Raw genomic sequence first — 18,369 nt, forward strand, 5'->3', positions numbered from 1 at the left:
CATTTCAGGGGCTAAGTGGATGAAAACCTGACCAACAGCTTGTGGGGTTCCCAGGGACTGGCAGGGCCCCACCACCACTTCTCCTAGATACTACAACCATCATCCCTCCCCCCTCCATACAGGCTGCCTGACTCTGTGAACCCTGTGTGGAGCCCCTCTACCTAACACCCCTCACTTCACCATCTTACACAGCTGGCCGTCACAAGATCACTTTGTTTCTGAGCAAGCCTCCTATAGAATTAGCTGTGTGCATAGACTGCAAAGCAGCACCCCAAACCTCCAGGTGACACCTAGGCCCTGCTTGGAACACGAACAGAAGATGAAGCTGAGCTGGGCACATGTTTTAATGAAAGTTCATGGATACAAGAGCTTGGAGCAGGGGGTCACAGCTTGGAGGAAGTTGGGGATCATGAGTAAGGGAACCCCAGGTGCTGGTAGCCCCCATCCCGGGAGCTCCCATGTAAGCCCTTCTTGCTGGGTGTCAGGTCTGAGGGGTCCAGGAGCCTTGGCAGGGTGCATGGGTCAGGGAGGGCAGCCACTGGCAACCAGGAGCATTGTGGGAGGAAGCCCAGAGACCCGGTGCCATCAGGACAGGGGCAGGCGGCAGGTAGGGTGGCTGGGAAGAGTGCTCCACGCCGTCGGGCACTCAGCTTCTGGTGGCCTTGCTGCCATGCATGGCTCTGGGCCTTGGTGGAAGCCCATTCTGCCCCCACATTCTCACTCAGCATCCTGAATCCCAGTGGCCATCAGTCTCAGTGCTATGTCTCCAAGACTGCTTCCTGCTGGGCTCAGTAGTCAGTGAGCGGGTACCGCAGGAAAATGAAGATGAGGATGATGCAGGAGGCTGCCAGTGCAGAACTGGTGATGTTAAACAGCCGTGCTGTCTTGGCATCCTCCACGGCCCCATTCAGGTCATTCAGGAGCTTCTTGTCCCTAACCTGGAGGCAGACGATGGAGGAAGAGAGGCAGAGGTCAGAGGAGGCAGAAGAGTGGAGGCCATCAGTGAAAAAAAGAGATAAGTCAGTGCAGGAGGGGAAAGGCAAGAGGGAGATGTCAGAGGAAGCAGGAGGAGGAAGTCAGCAAAGGAGGGAATAGGGGAGGTCAGCAGAGGAGGGAGCAGAGAGGTCAGCAGAGGAGGGAATAGGGGAGGTCAGCAGAGGAGGGAGCAGAGAGGTCAACAGGGAGGTCAGCAGAGGAGGGAGCAGGGAGGTCAGCAGGGGAGGAAGAGATGTAGAGTTTAGGAGAGGCAGCAGGACAGAGGCCAGTAGAGGGAGGAGGAAGATTAGCAGAGAAATAGGGGCAGAGGTCATCCATGAGGAAGAAATCAGGAGAGAAGGCAGGACAGAGATCAGCAGATGAAGGAGGATAAAGGACAACAGAGGAAGGGGGACTACAGGAAGGGAGATGAGTAAAGGAGGGGATAGGGAGGCTAGCAGAAAAGGGGGACAGAGGTCATCAGTGAAGGCAGAGAGAGGACGATAGAGGAGGGAGGTTGGGGTGGTGGAAAGCAAGCGTGTGAAAGCCAAGTAGTTTCAGGACCTCTGTCTTGCAAACACCTGCCCTCAGTTTGAGGAGCATAGTCAATGAGAAACTTGTCTTTCACAGTTTGTCAAGTACAAAGTGCTTAATCAGAGAAGAAAATGGGGAGCAAGAAACACGGGTACCCTGAGAAGGACGCTCAGGAATTTCTGTTTTATTTTTGTGTCACAGCTCAAAGAGCCTGACGTGATCTAGTGTAAAAGAGGAAGGTGACCCTGGAGACAGTGGATGCATGGTGAACAAGAAGAGGACGCCAGAGGTGGAGGGTGTGGGGTATGATGACAGCTGTGCCCAGTGCGTTGTGAGTGGTTCTGCCTATCTGAACCTTAACCAGAATGCTGAGTGGACAAGACATCCTCAGAGATGGGGACAGAGCTGGGCATTTCTAAGAGACTCCCTGGTCAGGGCAGGCTTGCCTTAGGACAGTCCCCTGTGCGTGCCAGCCGAACATGATGCAAGCTGAAATCAGCTAGAGATGTGGGTATGCGGTGAGCACAGGGTAGATGGCAATTGCTATACTCACGGACTGGGTTTGGTTGAAAGAAGGAAGGTCGACAGAAAGACATTTGGATTGGCTAATGCCAGAGTTAGGGAAGTGGGTACCTAAGGAGGAAGTGTGGTCGGAGGGAGGGTGGATGGGTGGGAACGGGGTAGGAGCACCACTACACAGAGGACAACGGAAGCCTGCTAGGAGGAGGGGCTGTCTTGAGGAGGAAGGAGTGAGTGGTAAGGCAGGAACAAGGAGAGAGGAGGAGGAGGTGTGGATGGGTACACGCAGTGGACAGAGGGATCAGGGAGGACAAAGGACAGGGGCAGGTGGAGTGAAAGGAAGGAAAGGGACCCAGTTAAGGGCAGGGATTGACTTGGATGGAGGATTGGACTACGTGTGAATTGGATGAAGAGCATATATGGGAATAAGGGCTGTGGAGTCAAGAAAGCAAAGGTGGAAGTGAGGCTCTGCCCTCTTGTGAAACGGCAGAGAACCAGCATCTCTGTCACCAAGAAGGAGGTGTGTCCCTAATTTACTTAGCTCCCACAATTTGAGTGAAGTGTTTGATGGCATTTTATAATTTTCTCCAGAAAATGAAATTCTATCTTCCTTTAGATTTAGTGTTAGCCTACTTGATTTTCAACTGTAAAGCAAACTCCTTCCTCTGACTGATGCTTGCTGCTATGTACACATGTGGATCTCTAGCAAGTAAGATCCTATAAGTAGTTAAACTATCCCCCTGTGATCATTAGCCAAGTGTTCTCTTTAACAAGCCAGCTCTACTTCCTCTTGCATGCCCCTCCTCCAGGCTGCAGATGTGCTAGAGAAACTCTGGGCCTGAGTTTTGCCTCTCTGTGGTAACCTCACACAGTCAGTGGTCCTGTTGCTGCTCCCAATGCTTGCCTGTGGTGTGGAGACAGTGAAAAGCCCACCTCATGGTGTTGGGAAAGGCCTCAAGATTAGCTTCGTGTTTCTGGCACAGTATCTCGGCTGTAGGCTCCCCTGAGAAAAACAAAGATGATTCTAGAACAATGCTGACTAGCAGGGAGTATGCAGAAAAGCCTTAGCTCACCCTTGTATTTTATTTTATTTTGTTAAAGAAAAAAATATATTTACAATTCTTAAGGCTAGAAGGTAGCTATATATACAGAAGTGACTATCAAGTGAACAGTATGGATGGGTAAGTAAAGTGTGTGTGTGTGTGTGTGTGTGTGTGTGTGTGTGTGTGTGTGTGTGTGTGTGTGTGTTGACAAGTAGTTAGGGCAAGTGGGGCCACTGCTATGTTGACATGTGTTAGATGGACAAGAGAGACAGGTAGGTGAATTTTGTCATATGCTGAGTGAGAGGGATAGATACACAAAACATGTCTTTTTGTTTGTTTGGTTTTTGTTTTGGTTTTTCGAGACAAGGTTTCTCTGTGTATCCTTGGGTGTCCTAGACTCGCTTTGTAGACCAGGCTGGCCTCGAACTCACAGTGATCCACCTGCTTTACCTCCCGAGTGCTGGGATTAAAGGTGTGTGCCACCATGCCCGGCTACAGAAGAACATGTCAAGTGGAACTAACAGGAGGATAGACAAAGATATGAGTGGATGCTTGTTGTGGGGAAAAGGCAGCCTGATGACTTAATATGTGAGTGTGCTCTGGATGAGTGGAGAAGCTGGTGTGAGGAGACAACAAATATGTTGGATGTGTAGGGTGCGTTGGATGGCTGGACAGGTACGTGGGTTATGTGATGTCTTTTATGTCGTTAGGATGGATACATAGTTAGAAGTGGGCTGGATGGGAGGTGAGCAGATGGGATTATGAAGGTGGTTGAACTGGAATGTGAGGTATAGTAGTACATTTTGTATCTTTGGGATGGATTCCTCATATATATGCTAGATGGGGGGAATAGGTGGATGAACAGATTTAGGATTGCATGTGGGATGAGTGAGGGTAGAAAGAGGAAGGAGATTGAAAGAATATACCATTGAGTAATGAATGGGAATTAGGTACAGATTCATAAACCCATCAGTCAATCAGCCAGTCAGTCTGGCATCCTAGGTGTGTAACAGCAGCTATGCAGAGCCCAGCTGTGCCCTGGTGTACAACAAAGAACAAAACCAAGCCCCTGTCCTTGTGGCTCACAGAGCAGATGAAGACCCGGGGCAAGCAAGGCAGGTAAGTGGGCTAAGGAGCTTAAAGGATAGCTGAACATGCAAGGGGGTCGATAGTGTCCTGGGAGAACCAATCTCAGCAGATATCCCAGAAAGACTTCATTGATTGGATCTTTGTCCCCAGATCAGTGACAAGTTTGGTTCTGATGGGGCGTTGCTCCTGGAGGGAGGCACAGTAGGTTCAGGGGGGAACAGAGCTCCATGAGGGGGTGGCCAAGGCCAGCCAGTGCCTGCTGTTGGTGGGCAGAGCACAGATAGGTGGGAAACAAGGGAAGCTGTCAAGAAGGTGGTGGGGCTTTGTCAAGGCTTCACAGGAAGACACAGAGCCAGAAGAAGAAAGGGAAGGCTGGACAGACTCTAACAGAGCTGTTTGCTGAGGATTAAGATCAGACAGAGAGGAGACAGGAGTCTGGCCTGGAGAGGGGAGACTAATTCATCAACTGAGGACATGAACCTATTAACATGGACAAGACCTGTGGCCATGCAAGTTGGCTGGCAGATGGATTTCTGGATCTGTGCTAAAGGCAGCACTGACAACGCTGAGTTCAGCGGGAAGGCCAATGACACGAGGGGGCTTGAGATGAGGTAGGCTTGAGGATTAACTGAAAGGCAGTTTCAGAAGGAAAACTGGGAGGCACAGGCCAAAGAGCTTCGCAGTGTGGGCCCCAGAACTAGTGAAAGCTGTTTCATAGACTTATGGCTAGACACCGAGAGCAGCACTGCTGCCCAGTCTGGAGTTCAGGGATGTGGTGGAGGGCAGAGATGAACATGTGAAGGGCATCACCACATGTGTGGTGGTTCTATGAGGGCACATGGGGCCCTGGGGGAGCTGGGTCCACAAAGATGAGGAACCCAGATTCAAAGACCAGGAAATCACATGCGAGCAGTAAGAGGACTTGGAAGAGCGGACAGAGGAGCAACAGGAAAGCTAAAAGGAACAGGGAGGGTGGACAAGGCAGAAGCAGAACACTGGAGACGTGACCAGAGCAGGGAAGACACACAGTGCTCAGTGGGGCCCAAGGAGTGACAGATGGTGTCTGCTATGGAAACAAAGAATGGAAGGAAGGAAGTGGAGAGACTGGTGGGAAGTTGGGCCAGTTGGTCGAAGCCAGGTGCGGAAAGAAGAAAAGGACGTTAGACGAGATGGGCAGGTGAGTGGGGCAATCAATGGGTGACCTTTTGGTGAACGGTTGTGGTCTGATAGATGAATCCATAAAGAGAAGGAAGGAAGGACAGGTCCTGGGTCAGCAACCAGCGGGTGCGAGCTCAGCCTCTGGTGCTGAAGGAACAGGAAAGGGGAAAGGAAAGGGAGGTTGATGGTGACCAAATGGTCAGGAAGTGCAGTGGGTTTGCACTCCACCAATTTAGACAATGAAGGTTCTGACCTCCAGACATGGTAGGAGGTGGGACCTTTGAGGATGAGGCAGCTATCATCTGGAAGAGGACCCAAGAGGCTTTTAACCCTTCCACCATGTGCAGACTCACAGATTATATGTAAGTAACCTACAGCCCAGAAGAGGGCAGACCTGACCGAACTGACCGAGGCCTGGCTATGCTGAGGCCTTGTAAAGTCCAAGTCAGCAGGACTGTGGGGAAGTCACACCATGTGGGAACTCTTCACACGTGCAAACTGGGGTGTGGGTGACCCAGCAGGCATGGGCACATAAAGGATGGGAAAGAGAAGTGACATGGTGGCTAGCCAGAGGGATAGTCGAAGGGGTGGAGAAGAGGAGGGAAAGAGGCTGGAGGGCACATGGACACACACAGGTCCAGTAGTGGGGTGGGCAGGTAGGATAGACAAGACAGAAAAGAGTAGGCTCGTTTGGATAGGATGGACCAGCCTAGGTGGGAAGGAAGTACAGGAAAGTAGGCAGTTGGTGGAATGCTTCAGCATGCATACAGCCCTAGGTTGGATCTCCAGCACCACAAATGAACCAGTGATTGTGGCGATACACACCTGCAAAGTCAGCACTTAGGAGGTAGAAGCAGGAGGGCCAAGGATTCAAGGTCATCCTTGGCTGCATAGTGGGTTTGAGGCCAGCTTGGGCTAAAAGAAGGGGAGAGAGGGCAGGAGAAAGGAGGAAGAGGAGGAGGAAAAAGAGAGCAGAGAAGGGAAGGGAAGGGAAGGGAAGGGAAGGGAAGGGAAGGGAAAGAGAAAGAACATTCAGGGAAGGGAGACAAAGGATGGATAGACAGAGAGGGACTGAGGAAGCCCTGAGTCTTATGACACCGCAACGGTGATCTCCAGGCACTGCCTTGTAGCACTGCATCTAATTTCTCAGTTTTTTTCCCAATGGCACTTACTCCACAAGGTTTTGTTACCATTAATTAAAATAGTCAATTTAATCATGGGAGATTGGCGCCTTGCCTGGATTATACTAAGAGCCCCACCATCACTGGATGGTTTATGGTTCTTGTCTTGCTTAAGGTAAGTGAGTGGCTCAGAGGAGAGACAAAGGTGAGGTAGACAGTGAGTAGCAGGGTGGAAGAGAGCAGTGGTGTAGACTCACGGGTGAACAGGGAGCAGAGGAAGGGAGAAGAAAGGACAATATGTGCCCCATGACCAGAAACAGGAATTAAATAAGTGAGTAGATATAGGTGTGGCCGACGCTTTTGAAGAGAACCAGGAGAAAAAGAGCTGTCAGGTAGGTGAGTTATTGGGATGTGAATGGTGGGAGCTCAAGGGCAGAACTGGCAGGCTCACAGTGGAGATGAAGGCTGCTCCTCCCATGATGCCTCTCGCCTGTGTGAATGGCGCCTGTATATTTTAGACTGACTGGGTGAGAAAAGTCCCTGCGAGCATCTCCAACCCTCTCTAGTTTCTCTCACCCTGAACCTCCGTCAGGACAGTCTGTTGACCCTTCCTTCAGAATATGTCCAGGTCTCAGGCCTGGGAACCCCGTGTTAACAGATTCAACTGAGCTTTAGACCTAAATATATCTGAGACAAAGTAGACTCTGTGCCAAGCACGTGCGGCCTTTTCCCAGGCGTTCTTCCCTGAGTGGTGCAATACAGTAGGACAAATGCTCTTCCTTTTAATAAGGTCATATGTCATCTAGAGATGGTGTTGAGATCACGTGAGTATGTGTGTGGAACCCAAACAAACATTGGGCTGTTTTAAGTAAGGGCTTGGTTGTCTGTAGAAACAATCCCCTGTGTATTCCAAAGGAATGACTAGGGGGCGGCCTTCCATACACAACTCCCTGGGCAGCCAGTATCACTGGGAAGCCCCTCCTATTTGGGTTCCTAGCCCCATCTCTCTGCAGCCTTAGTCTGTCCTCACATGGAAGCTTCATCACGTGGACCCATTTACAGAAGATGACAAAACCCTCATGGAAAAAACAAGGCTTTGTCTCAAGCATATCTGGTCCTCTCTCCTGTTTTAGCCACACAGGTTACTGAACTTTGTTCCTGGGCTTCTGCAAGGCCTGCCCCCTATCTTGTGATACTCACTTCCTCAGACACATACATCTATGGCCTGGACCACTCTGCACTTACACTCAGTGTACCAACTCAGACTCTGTCTGAGTCCATCTTGTATGAAACAGCAATCCCAGCCACTCTCTTCAGTCTTCACAGCTCACACTACCACCGACATATATGTGAGTTTTGTGATGGTCTGGGTTCCCTGCCAGAGGGAAGGCTCCTAAGGTGAGGGACTGTGCGGCCGGTCCCTCATCATACACTGGGCAGTTACTTGCTACATGTGAAATGAGAAGCATAGTGGGAGAATACTGGGGCATTGTGACAAATCAATGACTGCATGTTGGGCCATATGAGTGGCCATAATGGTGACATCATAGGAGAGGGCAAAAAAGAAGACGAGAAAAAGGAGGGAAGACATAAGCTTCAAGGTAAAGTAAGACAGGGACTGGGGAGATGGCTCAATTCATGTAAACTGCTTGCCAAGCAATCATGAAGACCCTGAATTTGATCTGAGGAGCTTGTGTTTAACATCAACAACAAAAAAAGCAGGGAGGGGCTGGAGGAATGACTCAGAGCACTTACTATTCTTGCAGAGGACCCAGGTTCAGTTCTCAGCACCTAAAGGGTGGTTTGCAATCATCTTTAACTCCAGTTCCAGGGTACCTAACAGCCTCTTTCTGACCTCCTTGGGCACCAGGTATAAACATGGTTTATGCATGCACATAAAATGAAATCAATAAATATAAAAATATAATTTTCAAAATTAAGGCATAGCAGCACACATGTCTATAATCTCAGCACTGGGGAGGCAGAGACATGCAGATTTCTGGAGTTTTTGATGCTAGCCAGTCTAACTTAACTGGTGAGCCCCTGGTCCCAGTGAGTCCTTATCCTAAAAGACAAAGTAGGGCTCTGAGGAGATGGCTCAGTAAATAAAGGCACCTGCTACCAAGCTGAACAACCTAAATTCAGTCCCTGGGATCCACATGATGAAGGGAGGGAATAAACTTCTGCAGGTCATCCTCTGAGCTCCACACAATGCATGGTAATGAGTGTGTGTTCATGCATTCACCAAAGTGTGTAATTTTTTTTTATATATAAAAGTGAATGGATCCTGAGGAATGACACTTGAGGTTGACTTCTGATGTCTACATTCATGCTTGCTTACACACATGTGGATTGGCATGCATACAAATATATGCACACATACCCCATACATGAACATGAATACACACACCCAACACAGACTCAGAAATGAAGGTTAATAAATATGTGGACATGGGGCAAGTCCATGGAGAAGAGGGGGAGGGGGAGGCAAGAGAGGGAAGAAAGTACATGGTATGTGTGTGGGTGGCCCAATGGTAGGAGAGGCAGATGGTCTGTGTGGAGTGGCAGATAACAGTTCAAGGAGGGAGGATGGAAGAATACATTGATGAAAGATAAAGCAAGGAAAAGGGGGAAGGCAAGCAGGTAGATTATTGGATGAACCACTAGTAGAATTTGTGTTGAGGCTTGTGGGATTTTTCTTTTTTCTTTCTCTTTTTCTTCCTTCACTTTCTCTTTCCTCTTTTTAAAAAACAAGGTCTTAGGTGGGCACAGTGGCACATACCTGTAATTGCAGAACTCTGGGAGGCAGAAGCAGGTTGATCTCTATGAGTTCAAGGCCAGCCTGGTCTACAAAGAAAATCCAGGACAACCAGGGCCTCACAGAGAAAACACACACACACACACACACACACACACACACCAAACAAAACAACAACAAAACCAAACAAATCCACAGAGGTCTTGCTACTTAACTGAGGCTGGCCTTGAACTCTAAATCCTGCTGCTTCTGGCTCCCAATTGTTAGGATTTCAGGTATGCACCACCATTTCTGGCTTATCTAAGGTGTGTCAGTCTCTCAAAATAAGAGAGTGTGGAGCAACGAAGGAACACGCGCGATGCCACATGAGCTCATGGCTGAAATATGAGGTGTGAAGTTAGGCGAGTGGGAAGTAAGAGTGTGTGAGTATGTTCACAGCCACATGTGGATCAAAAATATTATTGGATGAGACAGACACATAGGGAAGAAGTTGAGGGACAAGAGAGTCAGAAGTACAACGATTGTGTGTCAACAGGCGGGGGAAGGTTGGTGCTGTCTGGATGTAGTGAACAGTGTGGAGGGTGGGTTGACATAGCCATGCCTCAGATGGCCTCATCATCTGTTAACATCCCAGAGTATTACACAAATCATCTATGACACCAGCAGGTGATGAAGTCTTGTGTGTGTGTGTGACCTGTTGTCGCCTGAAATGTCATTCTACTATATGAGAGTGAGTGGATGGCAAGATGGCTGCATATGTGGATGGGTGAGTGGGTGATGGGTGGGTGAATGTATGGAAAGGTGGAAGAATGGGTTGTGAATGTGTAAAGGGGTGAGTGTATAAATAGTAGAGTGAGCAGATATGCAGATGAGTGGGTAGGAGGATGGGTGTGGTGTGGATAGAAGGATGGTAGATGAGTGATAGGTGGGCCAATGGATGGGTTAAAGGGTGGATGGGTGGATGGATGAGTGTGTGGATGGGTAGAAGGGTGGGTGGGTAGATGTTCAGGTGAATGACGGATGGGTAGGCGGATAGATGGTAGATGAGTGGATAGAGTGATGGTTGTGGTGTGGATAGGTGGGTGAGTGGATGGGTGACTGTGTGGGCAGATGGTCAGGTAAACAGGTAAATGAGTAGCTAGGTGTGTATACGTGTCATGTGGATCGATGGATGGTACATGGGTACATGAATGCATACATGGATGGGTGTGGTGTGGATAGACGGATGGGTAGATGGGTGAGGATGGGTAAGTGGGAGGATGAATGCCTGATTTAGCAGATACATGGATAGATGAGTAGATGGATGGAGGAGTAGATGGGTGGATGAGTAAAAAAGTGGCTGGGTGTGGTTGAATGGGTAGCTGGATGGGTGGGAGGATTGATGGGTAGGTGAATAGATGAGCTGGTAGGTAACACTGATACTCAAGAAGGATGAAACGGGCAGATGCATACATACAAAACCCAACCAGAACCTACCCTCCTAGCCTGTTCTTTCAGGCTTTCCTGTCCTGTCCTCCGAGTCTCCTAAGCTCACATCAAGCAGCTGCCACACCCTGGCTGCATCTCACTCCCTCTCCTGACCTTCACACTCTGCTCCCACAGAGGATGTCCAAGTTTGGTGTCTGCTCCTTTCTCCAGGTGAAACTTTGCCCTCACCCATCCTTCAAGGCCCATAGGAAATTCTTCCTCCTCCCAGAAGTCCTTGTCCTGAACCTTACTTGGCCCCAGGCTCAGTGTGATGTTTTCCTTTTATGAGACAGTGGGTTATATATCTCCTCTGGTAACAGCCTCTGTCCAGACAAATAATATCCTTAGACCTCCCCCATGATGGTAACCATGTTTGGACACTGGAAGTGTGGTCCTGAGCGCTGAGTAGGCAGACGTGACCAGGGAAGGAAGGTCTTAGAGGCTCCGTAGGAGAGAAACAGGTTTCAAACAAGAGAGAGGATAACTGTGGGCTGGTGTGTGCACACAGATCAGTATTTCCCCAGGAAAGGGTGGCAAGGGGCCATGAAGCGATCTGAATGCCCAAATTGGAACCCTTGGTCCCGTGCAGCTAGCAATGGGCTGGTGTGTTTATGAAGCAGTGTGCGGAAGCTGCGCAGAGACTTGATCTACTGGATCATGGTCTTTCCTAGAGACAGAGCTGCATGGAGCTGACCCGATCCATGTGGTTGGAGGAATGGATGGTGGCCTGATGGGAAATGGACATACAGGGCAGACAAGAATGCCACCATCTCACACCAGCCCACCAACCCCACCTGGTCACATGACGGCTTAAACAGCATTGTTTGTCAACAGATAAGGCAAGGGCTCAGGAAGGAAAGATGGCTGGAAAACCAGCCACGTCCTCCTGACCCGTTCCACCTACTGTCCTTGGACATGGTGTGGGATAGGCTGCGTAAGTGGCAGGTGCGGCTGGTCAGGAGGCGGCAGCCAGATGCACAGGTGGACTGATTTCCAGGCATCAGGTCAAAGTTAGCCTGGTCTATGCTGACCCTGCATATCCTTCCAAGAAGCCCCAAGGCCTGTCCACTGTTCCCAGGGAAAACCTCAGGGAGCAAAACAAGGGCAAAGAGAGAGAGAGAGAGAGAGAGAGAGAGAGAGAGAGAGAGAGAGAGAGAGAGAGGAGAGAGAGAGAGAGAGAGAGAGAGAGAGAGAGAGAGAGAGAGAGAGAGAGAGAGAGGAGAGAGAGAGGAGAGAGAGAGAGAGGAGAGAGACTTCTCCTCTCTAAAGTGTCAACCTTACATCTCAGTACAAACTCATATCCATCCAGAAATGCCTGACCTACCTACAACCCACACCAGATGGGCTACCCTGCCCAGTCAGCCAGAGACAGCCTGAGCCAGGGGAGGAGGGAACAGCTCCCGGACCAGAGTCCAGGAAGCCATGCCCAAACCCTCAGGCTGTAGACAGTGCAGGCAAAGAGGGCACCAAAGGGAGGCTGTGTTCCACTAGCAACCTGGCAATGGTGTCCTCTCCCTGGCATTACCCCAGAAAGCAGAGCTGAGTTGGCCTTAGGACATCCCAGGCCCCTATGTCTCCTTCTCATGTTGCCTCTCAGGCCAAACAGTCATGCACACACATACCTGTGGTACACTTATATGCAAACATATCGATTCACTAATATTTGCATGCACACACTATACTCAAACATGTGTCCACCCATAATACACACCTAAATGGATGTAGGCTTGTAGGTATGCTGGCACCTCTCACATGCAATTGGACATACATTTCTATATGCGTTCATCCACACTCACACAGAATTGCACTCACATAAGCATTTGCTCACACACATGCACATGTGTGTACACATGATTACATGCATACAATAATGCTCAGGCATACACTCAAGTATCCACACTCTATATAAACATACCCACCCACGCAACACACTCAAATGCACTCACTCATACTTTCTGTACACATGGCAAATTACGCACATGTGAGCACATGTGTATATTCATGCAACCCCATGCTCTCACAGACACACCCACTCGTGTACACAACTTCCACGTGTTACAGCGCAAGGTGAGGAACTCAAGCTTGGAGATGAAGGCATGATAATGGTGTGATATGTTGAGCGTGAGTCAGGAAGAGGAGGAGAGAGCCTGGTGGCCAGGCATGTGATCCAGGGCAAGATGGGGCTTATGTCTGCAGGTGAATCATGGGCTGAGCTGCCTGGGCATCCTTCCTCCCAGGTCAGTTTTATCCTTACTTTTAAATCCCTGCAGCACGCTGCTGCTCTCCCAGCCCCTGGCACCCCTCCTTGCTGGGCAGCTGCAATCTCTGGACTGCATCTGGCTTGGGCCATTCAAGTCTGGGCTCAGGAAGTGATGATCTGTGTAATTGTGAGCCAAGGCCTTCCTTCCGGAGATGCAGGGTGGGAGGAGGGCACCCAGGCACCATCCCCGCACCCTGCTGGTGGGGCTCCAGCAGTCCAAGGATGCTCAGTCTTTACCTGGGACACAGGGGCTGAGACACTCTGAAGTCATCGCCACAGCTTCCCCCAGCCCCATAGCTGTGTTTATTTCTTTCACTTTGTCACAAAAAGGGATAAGAGTAGGAGTGGATGAGGGGGTCCCAAAGGCTTGCCGTCCTGCTCTGTTCCCAGCCACCAACCCCCAGGACAAAGGGGAGCTAGTCCTGGAAGTTGTAGCCACCATGGGTTTAGAATGGGTGGTATTGGATTGGTTTTCCAGCTTTTCCCCTGAGCCAATATGGTCATCAGGCTTTGGCTTTCCACTGCACACCTGGTCAGGTGGGCTTGAGTGCCTGGCAACAGAGCCGTCAGAGAGAGGCCAACCGAATAGGTTTCCCAAGGACCCCGAGACCATGCCTCTACTTACTATGGGCACAGGATTTCACTGGCCCCATGCAGTCTCCATCCTGTTTAGCTACGTGTGGCTACTGGCCACATTGACTCCCACATTGTCCCCTTGACAAGAGGAAAGAATCTTGAGCTCTGAATGCACGCTCCCGATGATGAATTAACTGGCCTAGCTGTACAGAGCAGGCAACCCTACCCCACTCCTCAAACTGGGGCAAGCTTTCTCAGTTCGGGGAAAGGGGAAGGTGTGGCCCTTTGCTGCCAGCCCAAACCTAGCCAACAGCTTTACCTCTTTGAATCCGTTCAGATCTGGCTGGGATTGCGCATGCTCTCTGGCCCCGGGGGCTTCACTAAGTGGCATTCCATCCTGCTAGCCCCCTTCACCCTGCCCGCCCCCTGCCCAGGCTCACTTTGAGGGAGTAGGCCAGAGCAATGAAGCCCAGGCAGCAGAAGTTGAGGTAAACGAAGTTGAAGATGGACCACAGATAGTAGTCGTTCACCTCTGTGGTGTCCGGGTAGACCTCGATGACTGTGGTGGGGTTGGTCATGGTCTTCTTCTCAGCTAAATGCTTGCAGGCCTGGGGGACTCCCGATGCCCGAACGCTGTCGGTCTTGCTGCTTTTAGATTCCATGGGAAACAGAGTGGGTGCCATGGGGGGCGAGGCTGAGGGCTCGGGAGCTGGGGCCGCTGCAGCCTGCAGGGCAGGAGGCTTGGACACACAGGCGAAGCAGCCCTTGGGTGAACCTGCTGGCGGCCTGGGAATCCAGAAGGCCCCGTCCAGGGGAACTCGGGCTTCCTGGGTGCCGTCCGTGGTGATGGCCGGGGCTCCCAGCAGGGCTGGGCACTGACTGGGGCCCTGGGCCTGGAGGGAGGGACAGAGTGAGGAGTAGCTGGGTCCTGAGCGCCCAGTAGCACCCACCCTGGAGCCTTGCAGCATCTCCCCTGCAGCCCCATAAATGGCCTTCGGGGAGATGGAAATCCCTGCGAAGTTGCCAGCTGCCAGCCTGCCTGCCACCTGCCTCCCCCACCCAGCCAGCCACAGCCAATACCAAAGCCATTCGCAGTAGCCTTGGCAAGCACATCGGGGCTTTTCATTCCTTTGCCATCTGTGCCTACTGACACACACAACAGCACCTCCTCAGCGCCCTAACTGACACCCTGTTGCGATAAGCAAAGCGCCCCTGCATCTCCACTCTCTCAGGGCATTCAGACCTACAGTGACACTGCTCTAGTCACTGACTGGCAGAATGAACAGCGCTCGCTGAAGCACATACACACCAAGACGCACCATACACTCCATCACCCGCCGATCTCTCCACTCCCAGCACACCCGCGCTCCGAGAAGCGCCAGGTAAACAACTGCCCACCCAGACGCACAGTGCTACACACACTGCCCCACAGACTCAGACACATCTCCGGAGGATCCGCGCAGGTGCGGTGCTACAAACTCGCGCTCATCGCCTCTCAAATCCGGCAGAAAGAGGCACTAGGGTCCCTAAGGGCGCACACTGTCACACGGACCCACTTACCTCCCTCCTTCCTCCCCCTCCCCACCCGTGCCATCAACAGACCCACAATGACACTCTGCGTAATGGACACTTCCAAGAGACAGCTTGGCGCTGTTGCCCTGCGCCACTGGGCGCGCCCGACGCCCGTAAGGAGATAGCAGGGGGCTGTGTGGCCCCTGGTCTGACCCTGGCCTGCAGCAGCCACCAGGACCGCTCACCTACTGGTGACTCTTCGGCAAGCGGCCCAGACCCCTGAGCCTCGGAGCGCGCGTCCTTCTGCTGTCCCGGGCCGCTGTCTGTCCGCTAACCGCGTCCCAGCGGCCCAACCTTGGGGGCGGGGAGCAAGCGGTGCTGGCGCCGCTGCCACCCCCGCTGCCCGCGCGCGCTCCGCAGCGCCAGGCCGGCCGTGGCTGCAGCCAGAGCCTGACTCACGGCGGCGGCGTCGCAGACACCTCCGCCTCTTCCCTAGGGAGGGAGGGGGCCCGCTAGCCCGGAAGCCAGGACCCCGGGGAGTCGCGGGCTGTGAGACACTGGGACACCCATAACCCATGAGCTGCGCTGCCTGGCTCCCATATCCACAGACCACCTCTCCTCACATTCTCTGGCGGATCCTCGGTCCCGGGAAGTCTGCTGAGCACTCCACCTTGTTTCCAGGGCTGTTGCCCTCTTCCTGCATTTCTCCCAGGAGCCTTACTAACTCCAAGACCTGTGCCTTCAGAACCCCCTTACTTTGAATCTCTTCTTACCCTGTTGAGTCCCACCTGCCACTCTCAGTCCCCATGACAATTCTTCCTCTTTTCCCAAGAGGCCCCTTCCTGTTATCAGCTTCGTAAGCCCCCACCCACCTTTTCTTCTATCCTGCCCAGGGAGATGTTTCATCCTCACAACCAGCTATGCCCTGTCTGAGCTGGTCCAGACAGGGCTTCCTTTCAGAGTCTCTGGCCCCTTGGAGCCTCCAGACTACAGATCACAGTTCCTACCTGAATGAGAACACACCAAACTCCAAAGGAACACTCATCTTTGTTCAATCCTGTCTCCCAAGTCCCTAGGGTCAATGTCCAGGGTTTTTGCTCCTGAGCCCATGAAGTCCAAACCTTCACCAATAATTTTGTGGGTTTTTTTTGTGTTTTGAGACAGGGTTTCCTCTGTGTAGCCTTAGCTGTCCTAGACTCGCTCTGTAGACCAGGCTGGCCTCGATCTCATAGCATGTCTGCCTGCTTCTGCCTCCCAAGTGCTGGGATTAAAGACGTGCACCAATAATCTTAAGAGCCCCCTCCATACCCCCCAACTCTGTTGAGTTCCCTGTCTCCCTGATCCTACCAAGCCTGGTTCATTTGTCCTAATCCTGTTCATCATAAACTGGGCTTGAAGCACTTGACCTGTCCCTGCATAGCAACCTTCCCTCTGCCCTCAGGGCCAGGCATGCTACTCCAAAGCTCTAGACTCTGGTGCCTCGCTGATACCCCTACACTGGTCTCCTTGGAGCTGTCTACGCACCTGCTCATAGCCTCTCTGCACCCCCCTCCCATCCTGGACTCTGACACTGCTCTATTCCCACAGTGCCCTAAGCAGCATTGTCCTCTAAGGCTCAGTCCCCATGCAGCAGCTTCTCTCCTGGCATTCTCAGTCTCTCTTGGACATTTGTGCCCAACTGAATCTCCAGTTCCAGATGAGTCCCAAGGGCTTCCTTGACCATGGAGAACCCCCAACAGTCCTCCCTCCCTCAGAACCCTTACCTCAGTGTATGTGTGTGGAAGGGGGAGTTCTCAGCAGGTCCTCTTCACCCTACCCTGAAGTTCTCCCCCTTCTCAGGATCCCTTCTTCCCTAGCTCTTCTCTGGGACCCTTTCCAGAGTGTGCTAGGGCTGCCTGAGCCCTTTGTCTTTCTGTTCACCTGGAGCCTCAGCTTTCTGAACCCTGAGTCCTTCTCCAGGGCCCTGTCTCCTGGATAAGCCTTGCCCTGTGCCAAGATCCTCCCTTTTTAGCCCAAACCCCACCTCTGACCCCTGGCACAGCTTATTTCTGCATGTCAGGAATTTTCAGTGTGAAGTGGGTCCTAAATGTAAATTAAAAAAAAAAAAAAAATCCTTACGTGGGTGGAATTAATTTCCAAGCAGGCAGGGACCCCTCCCTCATTTTCTTGGCTTTCTTCTGGGCACTAATGAGCCTGGGGGCAAATGCATTGTGCCAGAAAGCCAGCTCTCCCTCGCTCAATTCCACCACTCCTTTGGATCCCAAGAGCCTCACAACCTGACTTGCCAAGGTCTGAACTGAAGAAGGTTCCTCCTCAGCCTGTATATGGCTGTGTACCCTGAAACTAACTTCCACCTGCCTGTGCCCATGACACTCCCCATGCCACACAACCTAGGTCAGATACTGCCTTAGGACATCTGGCCTGTGAGCCTCAGACTTCAGGAAGCAGAAGGGTCCTTTGGCCTTCAGGGTGGGGTTTGCTCAAGGTCATTGGCTAGGTAAAGGCTGAGTCAGGGTCCTCTTCCAAAGTCAGCTCCAGGGCTCCGGAGTCTATCTCCCAACCCCTCCACTTCCAGTTGGTGAGGGAAGGGCTAGCTGGCCTTGGGTATGGTCCTACCTCGCTGATGCCCAGATCAAGGGTTTGAGGGAAGAAACACCCACACTGAGAAAGCTCGGGTGCAGAGGTTTACAGCCAGCCTCCTTACCCCTGCCTGTGGCAAGGGTCCTGCTTCTTCCAGGAACTGGAGGCTGATGTAAGAGTTATTCAGATAGAAGAGATTGAATGTGAACCCTGAGCCAGATCCCAGAGTCCTCCCCAGGGCATCCCTGGGTGGTGGTGGTGGCAGCAGAGGTGGTGGTTGCAGCAGCTGCAGCAGCATGCAGGCCTGCCAGTGAAGTTCAGCATTAGGCCCCAAGGGGAGGGAGGAGCCGTGTCTCCAGCTTTGGTGCAAAAGCCTTTGATAACTCGACTCTCCAGCTCTGCCAGGCCCTGCGGGACTCCCTGCTCGGATTTCAGAGAACACTGGGCACATGTTCACTGGCCTTCTGGCAACCCTTGGCGAACATTCTCTAGAAGCGGCCTAACTGGGCTCAGCTCTGGGACATAGCCCCCCAACGCCCCTCCTACTGAGACAATGACAGCCACTGTCCAGCAGCAGGTAAAGGGTGCCAGGACAACCCCAAAAGGTGACAAAGGACACACTTCCCTATATCCTGCACCTGCTGGTGTCCGGAAGGGGCTCCAAGACTCCAGAGCTGATTCCACAAGGAATCCCTGCCCTATCACTAAGGACTCAGCGACTCCTACCCCATATTAAAAACCCTGCTGGTTGCCTCCCCTGTTGCATTTGAACTTGCG

At 51.9% G+C, this 18,369-nt stretch overlaps 1 protein-coding gene across 1 annotated transcript; it reads right to left on the reverse strand.

Moving 5' to 3' along the window:
• Positions 1-326: 326 nt before the first annotated feature.
• On the reverse strand, positions 327-15,452 carry Ifitm10 (interferon induced transmembrane protein 10). Its single transcript, XM_051145691.1, has 3 exons — positions 15,258-15,452; positions 13,941-14,393; positions 327-938 (listed from the first exon to the last, which is right to left on the reverse strand). Exons 2-3 carry the CDS (start codon positions 14,181-14,183, stop codon positions 789-791), a joined length of 393 nt encoding a protein of 130 aa, XP_051001648.1. The 5' UTR covers positions 14,184-14,393; positions 15,258-15,452; the 3' UTR covers positions 327-788.
• Positions 15,453-18,369: the final 2,917 nt, after the last annotated feature.

The sequence above is a fragment of the Acomys russatus genome, chromosome 5 (genome assembly GCF_903995435.1).
Source record: "Acomys russatus chromosome 5, mAcoRus1.1, whole genome shotgun sequence".
NCBI classification, from domain to species: Eukaryota; Metazoa; Chordata; class Mammalia; order Rodentia; family Muridae; genus Acomys; species Acomys russatus.